The sequence below is a fragment of the Mobula hypostoma genome, chromosome 18, assembly GCF_963921235.1.
Source record: "Mobula hypostoma chromosome 18, sMobHyp1.1, whole genome shotgun sequence".
Taxonomy (NCBI): domain Eukaryota; kingdom Metazoa; phylum Chordata; class Chondrichthyes; order Myliobatiformes; family Myliobatidae; genus Mobula; species Mobula hypostoma.
Window position 1 is genome coordinate 41,828,589 of NC_086114.1, and position 18,628 is coordinate 41,847,216.

General features: G+C 44.2%; 1 protein-coding gene across 1 annotated transcript in view; it reads left to right on the forward strand.

Moving 5' to 3' along the window:
* LOC134358207 (polyunsaturated fatty acid 5-lipoxygenase-like) overlaps nucleotides 1-18,628 on the forward strand; it is a 73,810-nt gene that overhangs the window by 41,670 nt on the left and 13,512 nt on the right. Inside the window, exons 5-8 of the mRNA XM_063070205.1 lie at nucleotides 4,047-4,153; nucleotides 9,286-9,458; nucleotides 10,872-11,018; nucleotides 18,262-18,465. Coding sequence (XP_062926275.1) covers nucleotides 4,047-4,153; nucleotides 9,286-9,458; nucleotides 10,872-11,018; nucleotides 18,262-18,465 — 631 coding nt within the window. The remainder of the gene's footprint in view (nucleotides 1-4,046; nucleotides 4,154-9,285; nucleotides 9,459-10,871; nucleotides 11,019-18,261; nucleotides 18,466-18,628) is intronic.

Genomic DNA, 18,628 nt, shown 5'->3' on the forward strand with positions numbered 1-18,628 from the left:
GAACTTCTGCCCGACAGAAGTTCTGTTAGGAGAAAGGTTCTGCTGAGTATTTTTGTTGAGTGCGGTAGGCGCTCCAATTTTGTGAATATCCCTACAGCAGAACACAGTGAATATTATCCACTATCTGAGTCTTCCCCGCAGAGTTGCATGGTTCTCCTTATCCAAATGACACATTCACTCTGAGCAGTCTCCACAAATTCATGCATGCTTCTCCAATTCCTTCTCAGTTGTGTACTTAGGCATTAATGGTAGTGATCTGGGCCCGTGACAGACATGTCTGCTCTGAGTGTGCATAATGCACCTTTCTCCTGTCAGCATGCAGATTGTACCCTCTTCCCGTGAGTCTGCAGATTGTACCCTCCTCCTGTGACAGTGCAGATTGCACCCTCTTCCTGTGAGTGTGCAAATTGTACCCTCCTGTGAGTGTGCAGATTGTACCCTCCTGTGAGTGTGCAGATTGTCCCCTCCTCCTGTGAGTGTGCAGATTGCACCCTCCTGTGTCTGTGCAGATTGTTCCTTCCTGTCAGTGTGCAGACTGTACCCTCCTCCTGTGAGGGTGCAGACTGTCCCCTCCACCCGTTAGTGTGTAGATTGTACCCTCCTGTGAGTGTGCAGATTGTACCCTCCTCCTGTAAGTGTGCAGATTGTTACCTCCTACTGTGAGTGTGCAGATTGTACCCTCCTCCTGTGAGTGTGCAGATTGTCCCCTCCTCCTGTGAGTGTGCAGATTGCACCCTCCTGTGTCCGTGCAGATTGTTCCTTCCTGTCAGTGTGCAGACTGTACCCTCCTCCTATGAGGGTGCAGACTGTCCCCTCCACCCGTTAGTGTGTAGATTGTACCCTCCTGTGAGTGTGCAGATTGTACCCTCCTCCTGTAAGCGTGCAGATTGTTACCTCCTACTGTGAGTGTGCAGATTGTACCCTCCTCCTGTGAGTGTGCAGATTGCACCCTCCTCCTGTGAGTGTGCAGATTGTACCCTCCTGTGAGTGTGCAGATTGTACCCCCCTCCTGTGAGTGTGTAGATTGTACCCTCCTGTGAGTATGCAGATTGTACCCTGCGACTGTGAGTGTGTAGATTGTACCCTCCTGTGAGTGTGCAGATTGTACCCTCCAACTGTGAGTGTGCAGATTGTACCCTCCGACTGTGAATGTGCTGATTGTGCCCTCCTACTCTGAGAATGTAGGCGCCCTGGTTGATAAGTCTGGGGAACTCTAAAATTGGTGGTTTAGCGGACATGAAGATGGCATCTAAGTTTACAAGAAGATCTAGATGAACTGTGATAATGGGCCAAGGACTGACTGATGAAATGTAATGCAGACATATGTGCACTAATATTTATGGGGAAGTCATAACAGTGCAGGACATTTACAGTGAATGACAGGGCACAGGAGAGTGATGTGCTACAGAAACCTGGGGGTAAAAGAGAATAGTTCCCTAAAAGTGATGACACATGTGGACAGGGCGGTGCCGATGCCCTTTGGGACTCGATCCTTCTTTGGTCAGGGCATTGTATACAATAGTTGGGGCATCATGTTGCAACTGTACAGGACAATAGTAAGATTACAACTGGAGTATTGTAATTCTTTCTGATCCGATGGGATTAGAAAGGATGGGTGTAAACTAGAGAGAGTGCAGAAAAGAAACACAATGACTTTGCCAGGACTGGAGCATTTGGGTTATAAAGAGGGATTGAATTGACTGGGATTGTTTTTCCTAAAGTGAGGGTGGCTGAGATGTGATGTATAGAGGTTTATAAAGTCATGTCAGCTATAAATAAGATCTGTAGAGTTAGTCTATTTCCCAGGCTGGGGTATTCTGTAGTCAGAGGTGAATTCTATGTGTGAGGAGAAATATTTAAAGGGAACATTAGGAGCCGCACAGAGAGCAGTGGATACGTGAAAAAAGCTGACAGGGGGAGCTACACAATTTCCACCCATGGACTCACTTTCACTGACTCGTCAGCTCATGTTCTCAATATTTACTGCTATTATTATTAATAGCAGTATTATTTCTGTTTTGTTGTATATTGCAGTTTGTGGTCTTTTGCATATTGGTTGTTTATCTGCCCTGTTGGGTGTGGTCTTTCACTGATTTACTGATATGCCCACAAGAAAGTGTGGTGGCATATATGTACTTCGATAATAAATCTACTTCATACTTTTGAACCTTGAACATTTAAAAGAGATTTGGACAGGCACACGGATAGGAAAGGTTTAGGGGGATAGGGGCCTAATACAGGCAAATGGGACCAACCCAGTTCAGCACTTTGATTGTCATGGATGAGTTGGGCCAAAGGGCTTGTGTCCATGCTGTATAACTAAGACTCTAAAGTCATTCATGTAACAGGGAGGGTTGTTCGGGTTGTGGAGTAGCTCCATGGTGTCAGAGCCACCCAATGAAAATTGCATGGCTCTTTCGTGTTTCCCATCCAAAAGATAAACCCGCTGCAGTGTGTCAAAACAACAACTTTGCACTCAATGTCAGTAAGACCAAGGAACTGATTGTGGAAGGGGATGTCAAGGGATCACGCACCAGTCCTCATCTAGGGAGCAGAAGTGGAAAGTGTGAGCAGTTTCAATTTCCTAGCGGGGAGGGGTCAGCATCTCTGAAGATTTTTCCGGAGCCCAACAAATTGTCACTATTACAAAGAAAGCACGACAGTGGCTGTATTTTATTAAGCGTTTGAGATCTGGTATGTCGCCAAATACCCTCACAAATTTCTACAGATGTACCGTGGAGAGCGTTCTAACGGGCTGCATCACCATCTGGTGAGGAGGGACCATTGCACAGGACTAGAAAAAGTTGTAAACTCAGCCAGCTCCATCATGAGCACTAGCCTCCCCAGCATGAGGACATCTTCAAGGGAGCGGTGCATCAAAAACGCAGCATCCATCATTAAGGACACCCGTCACCCAGAACATGCCCTCTTCTTCACAATGATATTCGACTGCCGAGCGACGTTCCACCACACTGGAGTGAAAAGTATCAGATCCTGTTCACTCACACAACACAAAACGTTGGGGGAACTCAGACAACGTCCGAGGAGAAAGAAACACAACTAGTGTTTCAAGTTAATGATCCTTAATCAGAATTGTTTCAAAATTTCATTCAAAAGTAACATTAATTGATTGGGCCAGTTGTTACTGACCCGATTCCCTGTTATTTCAAAAGCCAGCACTCGATCTGAGTTATCTGGCAGCTGTTCCTCTGTACTTGATCATTCACCACCAACTTCCTTCTGATACTGAGACTTCGATTAGGGGATTGTCTACACCTCACTCTTCTCTCACTAAATTATTCAGAGATAAACCATGAGCTTCAGAGAATCACTCAATACTATGGGAACCATTTGGGAGGAGATAGTGATCCTTATCTATGCAAACCTCTCATAGTTAGACTAATGGGTAGGGGAAGTGTCTTATGGTTATTTACTAATCTTTTGGGATATGGGCATCTTTGGTAAGATCGGCATGGTTGTAGTGGTGCTGGGGGTCTCCTTTGAGCCACTGCAGTCGTGTGGTGAAGGTGCTTCTCCAGTTCTACGAGAGAGAAGTTCCAGGATTTAGACATGTGACAGTGAAGGATTGGTGATATATTTCCAAGCCAGAATGATGTGGGTCTTACAAGGTAACTTGCAAGTGGTAGTGTTCTCATGGCAAATCTTGTCTTCATTTGTATCTCACTTGGTCGTACAGGTCATAGGCTTGGCAGGTTCTATCACATTCTTGAATGAGTAAGTGCAGTGCGTTTTGAAGATATTCTACACTGCAGCCACTGTGATGAAGGAAATAAGTCTTTAGGGTGGTGAATGGGGAGCTAATCTCCTGGGTTTCTGAGCTTCTTGAGAGCTGTCATACGATATTTCAACAGCTGCAAAAAGTAGGTAAGGACCTTTCAAGCTGTGTCCTTGCAATAGAATAACTTCAAGGAATGAATTCTTACTCCCATCCTCCATCTCTCCTATGTCTGTGCCAGGTAGATAGAACAGGTTAGAAAATGGTATATTATGTAAGCTGCTAATTGAAAGCAAAATTCTTTCTCTAGAATGGAGAATCTGTATGTGAATCAGTTCATGCACATGTTTCAATCTTCATGGAGTGATTTTGCTGATTTCGAGAAGATCTTTGTCAGAATTAGCAATACAATTTCAGGTAAGTGACATTCTCTCTATTTGTTCACCAGGCTCTGCACTAACGATCAAGGGAAATATAGACAGGAAATTTGTCCACTGCTAAGCATGCGATGAACAGCCTGGGTTACTTTGAGAGGAATGTAGTTAGTCCCTCAAACATGGAGTCAGAGTGGTACAGCATAAAACAGGCCCTTCATCCCTTCATGTCCTTACTGACCTGCTTGCCTATTTAACACTAAGCTTACTTCCCTGCAGTGCTGTTTCCTTCTAATGCCTTTCCTTTTCACGTGCCCGTTGACATGCCTCCTAAACATTGTAATTGGATCTGATTCCACCACTGATTCTATGTACTTGATTTGTTTTCCTCCAATTATTCAATACCCATTTCCTTTTGAAGGCTGCTCTTCAGCCTGTATCCACCACACACTCACAGCCAGACCTTCTAGGTCTTGTCCTTGGTTCTGGAGGCAACAGAAGTCGAACTTTCGATTAGGTCCACTGTACAGGCTGGCTCCTGCAAACTAACTCAACAGGCTGTGTTGTTGCACCAAACCTCTTCTCAGTCTTCAAGGCAAGTTTATTACCATATCCACCAGTACCTATATGCACTGGTGTAATGAAAAACTTACTTGTAGCAGCACCCTCTTAACCAGCATTCATAAGAAAAACATAAATAATTACATTTTATGGATTTGCAAGCATTTGGACAAGTATAGTCTGATTAGGGATAGCCGTTTTTGTGAGGACCAGGCTGTGCCCCAAGAGTCTGATTGAATTATTTGTTGATGTGGCAAAGCACATTGATGAAGGTAGAACAGTGCATTTAGTGTTTATTGATTTTAATAAAGCATTTCATAAGGTTCCCTCGTGATAGGCTAATTCAGAAAGTCAGGAGGTATGGGATCCAGGGAAACTTGGCTGCATGGATTCAGAATTGGCTTTCTCACAGAAGGCAGAGGGTGGAAGTGGATGAATGTTTTCTGCCTGGAGGTTAGTGACCAGTGGTGTTCCATGGGGATCTGTTTGAGCACTTCTTCTTTGTGAATTTTATAAATGAGTTGGATGAGGATATAGAAGGGTGGGTTAGTAATTTTGCAGATGACATGAGGGTTGCTGGTGTTGTGAATAGTGTAGAAGGTAGTCATTGCTTACAACAAGACATTGATGCAGAGCTGGACGAAGAAGTGGCAGATGAAGTTCAATCCAAAAAGCATGAGGTGATACACTTTGGAAGGTTGAACATGAAGGCAGAGAACAGGGTTGATGGCAGGATTTCCAACCCTCAAAAACACAAGGAACTCTGCAGATGCTGGAAATCCAAAGCAACACACACAAAATGTTGGAAGAACTCAGTACATTAAGGCAGCATCCATGAAAATATACAAACAGTCAATGTTTTGGGCCGAGACCCTTCTTCAGAACTGAAAAGGAAGGAGGAAGATGCCAGAATAAGAAAGTGAGAGGAAGGGGATGGAGGATTGCTGGAAGGTGATAGGTAAAATCTGGTGGGTAGGAAAGGTACAAAGCTGGAGAGGAAGGAATCTGAGAGGAGAGGAGAGGAGAGGAGAGTGGACCATGGGAGAAAGGGAAGGAGGAGGGGTATCAGGAGAAGTGATAGACAAGTGAGTAGAGGCAAGAGGCCAGAATGGGAAATAAAAGAATAGGGGATGGGGGCGCGGGGTGGAATATATTTTTTTTACCATTCATGCCATCAAGTTGGAGATGACCAAGATGGAATATAAGGTGTTGCTCCTTCACACTGAGGGTGACTTCATTATGACACAAGAGGAGGCCATGGACCAATATGTCAGAATGGAAACGGGAATGGGATTGGGAATTGGAATTAAAATGTTTGGCCATTGGTAAGTTCTGCTTTTGGTGCATGGAGCAGTGGTGCTCATTGAAGTGATGCCCAAACTTACGATGAGTCTTGCCATTACAGCGGGGGACATATGGGGAGCACCAGATGTAGTGCACCAATGTAGAGGAGCTGCAATGGGTCGCATTCCACCATTGATGTTGCCCTCATCTGTACTTCCTCCATTTCCTGATTTTCTGCAGTCACCTGCCAATTCACCTCCATTCAGGGTCCCAAACAGTCTTCCTAGGTAAGGCAAAACGTAACATACAAATCTACTGGGGCCATCTATTGTATCCAGTGCTCCTGATGTGGCCTCCTCTACATTGGTGAGATCTGTCTTAAATTGGGCAACCACTTTGTTGAGCACGTCTGCTCCATCTGCCAATAGCAGAACTACCCAGTGGCCAAACATTTTAATTCCCATTCACATTCCCGTTCCAACATGTCGGTCCATAGCCTCCCCTCGTGCCATAATGAGGCAACCCTCAGGATGAAGAAGCAATATCTTTTATTTTGTCTGGGTAGCCTCCAAGTTGATGGCATGAATATCGATTTCTCCTTCCGGTAAAACAATATATCCTTCCCCTCCCCGCTTCTTCTATTCCCTACGCTGGCCTCCTACCTCTTCTCAGCTGCCTATAACCTCCCCTGGGTCCTCTCCATCCCTCTCTTCCTTGGTCCATACTCCTCTCCGATCAGATTTCTTTCTCTCCAGCCGATTTCCCTTCTTATCCACTTGGCTTCACCTATCACCTTCCAGCTATCCTCCTCCCCTTCCCCCCACTTTTTTATTCCAGTGTCTTCCCCCTTCCTTCTTAGCCCTGAAGAAGGGTCTCAACTCAAAACGTCGACTATCCAGCATTTTGTGCATGTTGTTTTAAATCCCTCAAAGTTGCCCTACAAGTTGATAAGGTGGTTAAGGAGGCATATGATGCATTGGTCTTCATTAGCCAGGAGATTGAGCTCAAGAGCCATGAGGTAATATATCTCTTTAAAACTCTGGTCATACCACATTTGGAGTGTTGTGTTCAGTTCTGGTCACCTTGTTAGAGGATGAGTTTGGAAGATTTAGAGAGTGTACAGAGGAGATTTACCAGGATGCTGCTTAGATTAGAGAGCATGTCTTATGAGAATAGGTTGAGCAAGCTCGGGCTTTTCTCTTCAAGTGAAGGAGGATGAGTTTCAAGAATTACAATACACGGGCAGTGCTTGTGTAGGTGTCTACTCAGCCGCTCTCCAAACCATCTCTGACTCCTCCACTAATGTGGAAAATATGATGTCTCTTACACTCGACCTCTGTAAGTCTGAGACCATCTTGTTCTCATAATACAATTATTGCGCTCCCCCCTTACCCTGGAATAACAATCGAGAGCCACACCAAGATCCCAGACAATGTGGATCACCTTTCATACATTGAGAAGACAATGACATAGTCCAGCATCACCTTTAGTCCAATTCAGCAACACCAACAACTGAGGAATGTAAACATCAAGACCTGAGACCTGCACCAGGTCTGTGATCTACCATCCAAGGTGATCCTCACTCTCCTGTGCACTTTGCAGTTACTAAATAAGCTGCAGCAATGGTTGGACAGACCCAATGCCACTAGACTGTCCCAGGCCAACACCACCCCGCCTATTGTCGACCGGCTTTCACGGCAGGACCCATCCATTGCACACCTTTCCTCAGACTGCCAAAGACCATTCAGTTCTGAGCTTGACCACTCCAGGAGATTCCAGAGACAGAAGAAATGTTTCGAGTATGTTCCCTTGAAGGAGTATGGTATTCTCAGCAGCTTGCGAACTCCTGGTACATGACATCTCAAGCTGTTGAAGAGGCATTGGAGAGACTTCAGGTCCTTTTTGCAGAATGTAGAGGCTAAGTGTAAATGGTGGAAACAGCTACCACCAATAGAGTGGTCACACCTGCCCCATCTATACAATATAAAACTCATTAGCCACCTCAGAACTGCAGTGGAGCAAGTAATCCATGATTCCATTAGAGCAGAATTGGCCTTTTAGGCCATTGAGTCAACAACACTATTTGATCTTAGCTGATTTATTTTCCTTCTCAGCCCCATTCTCCTAACTTGTCCCCTTAACATTACTAATGCCTTTACTAATCAAGAAACTGTGAGCCTCCACTTTAAATATACCCAATGACTTGGCCTCCACAGCCAAATGTGGCAATAAATTCCACAAATTCAGCACCTCTAGCTAAAGAAATTCCTCCTCATCTCTGTTCCAAAGGGATGCTCTTCTATTCTGAGACTGTGTCCTCTGGTCCTACGCTCTCCCATTATTGGAAGCATCCTCTCCGCATCCACTTTATCTAGGCTGTTCAATAATCAGTAGGAATATCTGACATGCTTCTCTGAGACTGTTAAATCTTAACTATAAAAGTCTCGGAAATAATTTCCTTGAAACCAATGCTCCCTTATGATTCATTATTTACTTTATCTCAGCCCTTCATCATCAATACACCTCCATCAAATCTCCTCTCACCTCGCTATGCTCTACAATCTCAGCTCCTGCAGCCCAGATTGGAATCTTTCTCTATCTCTTTTCCCTTCCTGGTGGTGCTCAGATTTGGGCCCAGATCTCCCAGCTGAGGTAGAACTGTTTTACTGTTTTGTTTAACTAATGCTTTTTTCACAATATGTATGAATGAATCACAGGATCCATGCATTGTGAACCTCTCCTTCAACCATCAAAGACCTTCCTGCACTCCCTACAACATTCCATTTCATCTGCATTTCCTCGGCTCTTTGCACAAAAACGCATGTTTCCAGATCTTTAAATTTGATAAACACCATCCTTCCTGCTCACCACTTTTGGTTTGTAGATTCCATTGCTGTCAGACCCGTTTGCTGAGGGCTGGAGTGTGGATATGGTGGGAGATGGCATCATTCAGCCCTAACCCATGCACGTTAGAAAGGAGACATTACCCTTGAAGGGATGTGGCCATGATTAACCAGAATGACACCAATGCTTGTGGGCCAGTTACACAGCCACAACTTGATTGAGGCTCCGTGCAACAGGAGTGAAGCCTGGAGGGAGGGTTGCATGTATCAGGTAGTAGAACTTGGGAATTCTTCCCCTAAACCCCACGGATTATGGGGCCCAATTGGAGCTTTGGAGAGAGATGGATGGATTATTCTTAGTTAGGAATGTCAAGTGATGTAAAACAAAGGCAAGTGAACAGAGCTTCAGAATACTGCATTCACTGAACTCAGAAGGACAGTGTTGAAGCAATGGATTAATGACATCCTGTACTTCTATCACCTTCAGAGTACGTCATGCAGCACTGGCAGGAGGACTTCATGTTTGGCTACCAGTTCCTCAATGGGTGCAATCCTGTCGTTTTCGAGAAGTGCGACAAGCTCCTGGACAACTTTCCAGTCACAAATGAAATGGTGGAAATCTGCCTGGAACGGGGACTCACGCTAGAGGAAGAGGTTAAGGTAAATACAAGTCACTAGGACGCTGCAGAGGATAACTAACGTCAGATACCACCCGGGGACTTCACGGGGTAACTAATGTCGGACACCACCCCATGGACTGCAGGGGGTAACTAACCACAGACATCGCCCCATGGACTTCGGGGGTAACTAACCACAGACACCACCCCAGGGACTGCAGGGGGCAATTAACCACAGACACCATCCTGTTCATTTAGACATGATGACACGCCCCCTGCTGGACTCAGAGGTAATAATACCATCGAATGTCAAAGGTAGGTGTCTCTCTTGTTGGAGATGATTGCTACCCACCACTGTTGTGGCATGAATGTTGTTTGGCTGCTCCTGGTGTAAAGAAGGTCAGTAATGAAGTGTCTGAAGATAGTTGGGCTAAGATCACCACTCTGAAGAACTCCCACAGTGACATCTTGGGGCTTGGGTAATGAAGGTCTCTAGAAATTGGGCAGATATATATAAGATCAGGTCATGTTTATGTAGAGTCATAGAGTTACACAACACAGGAACAAGCTCTTCAGCCCAACTAGTCCATGCCAATCAAAATATTCCATCCAAGCTAGTCCTATTTACCCACCTCTGACCCAATTTCTTCAATCCATATACCTGTCCAAATATCTTTTAAAAGTAGTTATTCTGCCTTCTACAACCACTTCGTCTGCCAGTTCATTTCACATCCTTACTATCCCTGGTATAAAAATAAGTTTCACCACAAGTTTCTTTGATTTTCCTTTATCTTCTTTGTGATAGGTATCTCATGAACTCTTTTTGCGTTCCATTTTTTCCTTCTTGAGAACATTCCTGCATCTCCTGAAGTCCTCAGTCCTCTAGGGATTCCTGATCCCAGCTGCCTGTACCTGACCCATGCCTCCTTTTTCCTGACCAAACCCTCAATATTCTTCATCATCCAAGGTTTGCTACTCCTGCCAGCCTTGCTCTTCATTCCAAAAGGAACATGCAGATCTTGTGCTCCCACCATCTCACTTTAAGAACCTCACACTTCCCAGACATCATTTTGCCTGCACACAACATACTCCAATCAACCTTTGCAAATCCTGTCAAGTACCAGCAACATTTTCTTTGCTCCAATGCTAAACTTGAAACTTCAGACCTGTTCTGCCCATTGAAGACCGATGGATGTTGAGGGGCAGAGATTTATCATAATGGGCAAAATCTACAGGGAAAAATTTGAGAAAATATAGCTTCTGCAAAAAGTGGTTATGAGGTGGAAGCAGATTTGACTGGAAGATGAATCAGCACAGGAGGGAAGTAGTTTATTGCACCTTGGGCAGGATTGCTCTGTAGAGTAGAATTAAGGTGGCTGCCCATGCAATCAACGTCTCTCACACTTTGATTCTGTTGTTCTCTGACTTTCTTGTGTTTTTTTTTGTCATGGGACAGGAAGGTAACATTTACCTGGCGGACTATAAAATTATGGATGGAGTTCCTGCCAACAACACTGACCCCTGCACCATGCAGTACCTGAGTGCACCCATCTGCCTGCTGTACAACAATTCAAAGAACAAGCTGGTACCAATTGCGATCCAGGTAATCAAGGCGCTAACCCAGGAGAAAAAGACGGCATTGTGCAATAGCAGAGGTTGGACAGGGGCAGCCACTAACGAATTGATGCCAGGCTTTTCAAAGGTTCAATTTAATGCCAGAGAAATGTATGCAATATATATCTTGAAATGCTTTTCCTTTGCAAAACATCCACAAAAACAGAGAAGTTAAACATAAGAACCCCACAGTCCCCCCCCCCCCGCCCCTCGGCTCCCCTCTCGCGCGTAAGCGGCAGCAAGGCAACGATCCCCCCTCCCTCCCCCGGCAAAAAAGTGCACTCGCTACCGAGCACAAGCGTGGGCTAGGCGATAGCAAAGACACAGGCCTTGCAGTTACCCCAATGACTATTGCATTTCATCCGGCATTCGACAAACCACAGGTTCTCTCTCTCCCTGGCAAGGGAGAGGGAGGTGTCCCCCATTTTCACAACGAGCGGGAGACATAACAACAACCCGCTGGTTTACAACGTTAAAAGGTCCATTTCATCGCTTATTACGAGCTCTGTTCTGGAAGATCACAAAGATCTCAGGTTTTCGGGCCCAGAGCCAGCCTCCCCAACGACACACGAGTCCCCTGCCGTGACACCGACCCTCGATCCGCCCGTCTCCAGAGCCCCGAGATCGTAGGCTTCCAAACACTAGGCCAACTCTCAGGCCGAACCCTTGGCGTGCCGAACAACAATGGCCAGTCCTGAAACCCCAAGAACGGGCCCCATTCCCGCAAAGAACCGAAGTCAGCGTGTAACTCCAGGTCAGGGTCTTCAAAAGAACCCTGAAAGGGAAAAATAAAGATATTAAAGATGGAAATAGAGCTGTTTCCGAAGATGCAAACAAAGGAGTCGCCATTTAGCACCATCTGAACCCCACCTCTAACTTCTAGAGTCCGCAGTTTAATCTGGAGAGCCGGGGGGTAAATGATGCAACTGAAAGGTGGTATGAGAAGACAATTTGTGCCAGGCCCAGATTATTCACTAATGGTGAAGGAACATTGTACCTCCGCTGTTTTCTTCGAAGAGCCCTCCAACTAGTCTCACTGCACTGCCCTTTCCCCATTGTCCTGGAGAGTTCTCTCTATATCTCAAATATTTACGCAGTCCCACTTTGTAAGTTACTATTGAATCTGCTTCCCCTAGTTTTACAATGCATTCAAGATCATACCAACTCTCTGCTCCTCAGCTATCTCTTTCTTGACATCTTCAATCTATGCCTCAGTTTACCAATTGTTCCCCCACTGGAAAAATATCTTCCTAATTTGTTTTCAAAATTTTAACCACCTCTGTTAAAATTTGTTTTGCTTTCTTTTCTCCAGACAGAGAGGGAAAAACAGGAAAAAATAATAAATAAATAAGGGATGGGGTAAGAAGGGGAGGAGGGACATTAACAGAAATTAGAGAAATCAATGTTCTTCTTACCCCATCCCTTATTTATTTATTATTTTTTCCTTTGTTCTCTTTAATAACTCCTTGCCTGCTCTCCATCTTCCTCTGGTGCTCCCCTCCCCCTTTCTTTCTCCCTAGGCCTCCCGTCCCATGATCCTCTCCCTTCTCTAGCCTTGTATCCCTTTTGCCAATCAACTTTCCAGCTCTTAGCTCCATCCCTCCCCCTCCTGTCTTCTCCTATCATTTCGGATCTCCCCCTCCCCCTCCCACTTTCAAATCTCGTACAGTACTATCTTTTCTTTCAGTTAGTCCTGACGAAGGGTCTCGGCCCGAAACGTCGACTGTACTTCTTCCTATAGATGCTGCCTGGCCTGCTGCGTTCCACCAGCATTTTGTGTGTGTTGTTTGGAATCAAGTAGGCACGCTTGGTCTCATAGGGCTAGGTGTGTCTGCACCTGCACCACTCCCTGCCCTGGCATTCCTTCTCTGCTATCTGTCCCGCACCCCTCCCATGGTGCTCCACCCTTACCATTTCCAACATCCTTTGCTCCAGCAAGACTTACAAACTCGCTCTCTGCTCCACATCTCCACATTGACAAAAACAGTACTGTGCAAAGGTCTTAGGCACCCCAGTTATGTATATTTTGCACAATCCTGTAATACATTTACAATTCAAGTATAATACAAAGTTCTTTAATCTCTATACGTTTAGAAGTATGGTCACTTGTCAGTCAGAGAATGTGGAAGTCAGATTGCAAATACTATTGATATGGTAGATATTTCTTCTAAGGACAGAGTGATTTTTAGTAGAGAATTTCTGTATGGATTAGGATAAGCTGGCCAGTAGTTGTCGGAAATGTAATTTCCAAAATGGTGTACAACAGCTGAGGGAATCTGATAGAGGGACAAGATTTATGAGGGTTAGACATTAGGAAACTTTTTCCTCATGGCAGTGGTGTCTAAGATCAAAGAGCATAGTTTTAATGTGAGGAAGAATTCTTATCATTCAGAACATGGAAGGAATTTGGATGTATTGGACAAGAGGGTGGTAGATGCAGAAACACCCAAAACGTATAAAATGACTTGGTAGAACAAAATTGGAATTACTGTAAGTTCAGTGTGGGATTACTGTAGGTTCAGTGTAAATGGGTGGCTGATGGTCAGCACTGACTTTGTGGGCTGAATGGCTGGCTTCTATACTTAAAGACTCCATGACTGGCTAAGTACCTTCCAAACATGACCCCAAAAGCTGGAAAGACAAGGGCAGCAAACACTTAGGGAACATCAACACTTGGGAGCTGCCCTTCAAGTCACACACCAAACTGAGATGGAAAGATATCACCATTCCTTCACCAAAGATCAGTTAAAGTCTTGGAAATCCCTCCCTAATGGTATTCCTCAAGGAGGCAGCTCATCATCCCCTTCTCGAGGACAATAAAGGATGGGTAATTAAATGCTGGTCCAGCCCTGAACGAATGTATTAAAAAATAGAAATATAGATTGGAACTTGAATCACCAAGGCATAGCGTGTTACAGACCAAGTGATAGTTAATGAAATTTAGCATAGATAGGCCAGCATGGACATGATTGGCTAATGGCTTGTTTCTGTGCTGTGGAACTGCATGGCTCTGATATGTCTTATAGAGAAAATCATTTTGGTCTCAGTGGAATGTAATGAGTACTGTTTTTTAAACAACGGAATGGTGTTTGACTATTGGTGTAATAGTGATGGGAATTGACTGAGTTCAATATAAAGTTTGAAAGGGAGGAGCAAGGAGCAGCCCATGCGGATTCCGAAACGAAACAGAAAATGGTGGAAGCACTCAGCAAGTCAAGGAGCATCAGTGGAGAGAGAAACAGAGTCGACATTTGGATGAGGGTGTTTTAAATTGTAGAGTGGGGGAAAGAACAGAAGGGATTTTACCTCAACAGCTTGGGTTCACACCCTGTGAGATTACATCAGATGTTTGTCTCCACAACTCACCTGTTCTGATTATCTGTCCTCAGTCGAAACCAACAAATCTGTTTCTCTCTTCACGGGCGGTGGGAGAATCTGTTAAGTGGTTTCAATAGTTCAAGTGGTGGCATTTTCCTCCAGGTGATATACTGGAGATGAGTAAGGCTGACTTCAAAGCCCGTTCACAAGGTACTGAGCAAACCTAGCAGTGGTAAAATGACGGGGCAGCTGGGGGCTGTGCGCAGAGAATCGAGGGAGAACCGGTTCCTGTCCCCAAGGGCAAGACTCGTAGATAGCTGAGGAAGTAAGGAACAATGTAAAGCACACAGAAAGGCAGAAACCAGCACAAATCCTGGCAACTGGGAGAGATAAACAACAGCAGGGTATGACAATGTGTAATAAAGCTGCAGAGAGCAGGAACAATATATTATAAAGAATATGCAAACCAGTACAAAGGGAAGATAACTGGCAACAATGTGAGATCCCTTGAAAAGTTGTTTTGATGGGAGATGAAAATAAGATAAGGGAAGAAACACCAAAATTATGTTTTGAGATATTACTTCCTGTTGGAGGCAACAAGCCAAGCAACTATAGCCAACTAATGCTGACCGGAGCTCATCATAATTAATGTAAATCAATGAGGCTTTGAAGAGGGATAGCGTGACAAACCTCCAGAATCAGATAATTTCCATACTAGGAACAGTATAGTTTAGATCATTATGAGGAGGTACAGGAAATGATCCATGATATATGGGTTATGGGCTTTATACTAAAGAACAGAATTGCAAAATGTTCAAAGTTATTCCAAAACTGTACCACTGACAGAGCATAGGAATAAGATTGTGAGCTAATCAGGTCACCTCTCTTCAGAAAGACCTTGGCATGACTGCAGCATGGATTATGGAAAAGTGATGCACTAGGGAGAGATTTTTCCATGGATCGTACATGGTTAAAGAATTATTTAATTGACAGCTTCTGGGAATAAGGAGGAATTAACAAGTGGAAAGAAACTACTTCTACTGATTGATGAGTCTAAGATCAAATGACCAAGCTTAAACATTAGAGCCAGACCTTTCCAGACAGATTTAAAGAACATACAGAAAACGGTTAATGATTTAGAACTACCTGAAACAGATACCATTTCTGGAGACAGAAAGGCAGAAACCAGCACAAATGACTGGCCAGAGTGTAAACTATCACACAGAACTCTTCCGCTGTCTTGACCTTTGCTTAATATTTTCTTTTTAAATAATTTCTATATGCAGCGCTGTGGATTTCTTTTTAGTGTCTCCTGGGGCTTCAGATTTCTCTCTTACATCTCAATCAGAAGAATCTTTGTTTTGTGGTTTAGATTCTTGTGAAGAATACGGTTCTGCACCACTTCTATTTCCGTTTCTCAATCTTAACATACTTTGACATTATCTGAATGTAAAAGTCCTCAATTTACATCTTTCCTAGAAGTTTGTATAGTTCCAAGCCTTTCTGTTGCTTGCCAAAGTGGGAGAGGGGTAACCGCCCAGACATGTTTAGGAGTGGGAAAACCTGAATGAAGTGGTTGTTAGGAAAGAAATAATGCAGGGAATTTGGCAGAATTGAAGACTGATAAATCCCCAGTGGGAGTGTAATGAATGTATTGTTGTACAAGTTCTACAGGCTGCGGATTGGTTCTTTTGAATGATTGGTTCTTTTCAGATTGGAAATATCTAATGTTAGACAACATTTTTAAAAAGGTTGTGCATAAACAGGAACTATCAACTGGTTATTCCTCCATCAGTGATGGGGAGAATGCTGGATTTCATTACGAAAGATGGGATAACAAAGCATTTGGAAAATAGTCACAGGATCAGAGTATGAAAGGGAAGTTGAGCATGGCCAAACTATGATGAGACAGAACCAGTAGCACTTGGTAAATTTTGGGGGTTTGGGAAAGCTTTTGTTAAGGGATATGCTACTGCAGCTGTGCAGGGTCTTGGTGAAACTTCACCTTGAGTACTATGCACAATGCTCGTTTCTCTGTTGAGGAAGGATGTCTTGTGGAAAGAGGCAATGATTCCAGGGATGAAGGGCTGATGTATGAAGAGGGATTGGGTTGTTTAGGTTTATATTCAGTAACTGTTCAGCAGAATGAGAGGGGACTTCATAGAAATCTATAAAGCTCCAACAGGACTGGACAGATCAAATGCTGCTGACAGTGGGGGGAGTCTGGCACAAGGGGTTGCATTCTAGGGTTTCAGGGTAACTCATGCACACCGAGGGGAAGCATCTTGTTCTTCCAGAGAGGAGAGAACCTGTACTATTCCCTGCCAGAGGAAACAGTTGGAGTCAAATCACTGCATGTATCAAAGAAGGTGTTCTTAGAGCTGGAAGAATCAAGGAATGTAAAGAGAAATTAGAAACAGGAGACTGAGTTTGTATAATCAGCCATGATCATATTTAGCAGTGGGACAGCCTCCAAGGATCAGATGACCTGCTCCTTTTCCTGTTCACAACTTTGTTCACGTACAAGTCAATCCTCTTTACACTCCTGCATAATAAAACAAACTCTGCCTCAGTCTTTAGTTTGTATCCTGTGTTGTTCTGTCACCTTGCATTTTGATTATGGTAATTTAGTTCTATTCCTATTAATCAAAACTTACTTTATTTCTCCTAGCATTCAATGCACTGGCCTACTAATTACCTCAAGCCTCTTTGATTAATCCTACTATCCCATTAAAACTTTTCTTCCATTCACCATTGATTATCTTTCCCCAACTAATTAATGACCTTCCTCCATCTTTTGTAATTCATAATTTTCACACAGCCCAAATTATATTTAATACAAACAGCATTCCATAAGACCATAAGACATAGGAGCAGAATTAGGCCATTCAGACCATCGAGTTTGCTCTGCCATTCCATCGTGGCCCATACACCTGCCTTCTCGCCATATCCTTTGATGCCTGACCGATCAGGAAACAATCAACTTCCGCCTTAAATATATGCACGGACGGTCTCCACCGCAGTCTGTGCATGAGTATTCCACAGATTTACTACTCTCTGGCTAAAAAATTCCTCCTTACTCTGGTCTAAAGGGTTGCCCCTCAATTTTGAGGCTGTGCCCTCTAATTCTGGATACCCCCACCATAAGAACATCCTCTCCACATCCACCCTATCTAGTCCTTTCAACATTTGGTAGGCTTTAATGAGATACACCCCCCACCCCCGTATTCTTCTAAATTCCAGTGAGTACAGGCCCAAAGCTGCCAAACACTCCTCATGTGTTAACCCCTTCATTCCTGGAATCATCCTCGTAAACCTCCTCTGGACTCCCTCCAACGACAACACATCCTTTCTGAGATATGGGGCCAAAACTGTCGACAGTACTCCAAGTGTGGCCTGACTAGTGTCTTATAAAGACTCAGCAAGATCTCTTGGCTTCTATATCCTATTCCCTTGAAATAAATGCCAACATTGCATTTGCCTTCTTTACCACAGACTCAACCTGTAAATTAACCTACTGGGGGTCTTGCATGAGGACACGTAAGTCCCTCTGCACCTCTGATGTTTGAACCTTCTCCCCAATAGTCCGCACTATTGTTCCTTTTACCAAAATACAGCTAAGGCAATGCTTTCTCTGGACCTCCCTCAGCACCAGGAGTTGTTCTAGTATTTTTGTAATCCAAACATCTGTATTTAACCATTATGAAGTAGCCTCTCTTTTTCCTGTCAACATCCTATACATTATTCCTCAGTCCCAGCTCTCACATTTACTCTCCCCTATTTTGTTTTCACAATTTCTGCAAAGCTGCTTCCTTTCCCCTCATTAATTTGTGATTTTCCACATTTAATTCTTGTGTTTAGAAAGTTCTGATTAAATTTCTGACCACTAGTAACTCAAGAACCTTTCTCCGCAGCTGAAACAGGAACCTGGTCCAGAAAACCCCATATTCCTCCCCACTGATGCAAAGTATGATTGGTTACTGGCAAAAATATGGGTAAGATCATCGGACTTCCAAGTACACCAGACTGTCACCCACCTCCTGCGGACACACCTTATCTCTGAAGTGTTTGGTATCGCTCTGTATCGCCAGCTCCCAGCCGTGCACCCACTCTTTAAGGTACGTCCTCTCCCCGGTCCCTGGAGCCAGTGTTGCACAGTGGAATTCATCTGCACCTGCTCTGCATGGGCCTGCGTTAGCCATGGAATAAGTCGGAGGTCTGTGTCACACATCAGTTTGATGGAAGATTTCCCCTCGGCCAAGTGTAAGCCTGTAATGTGTT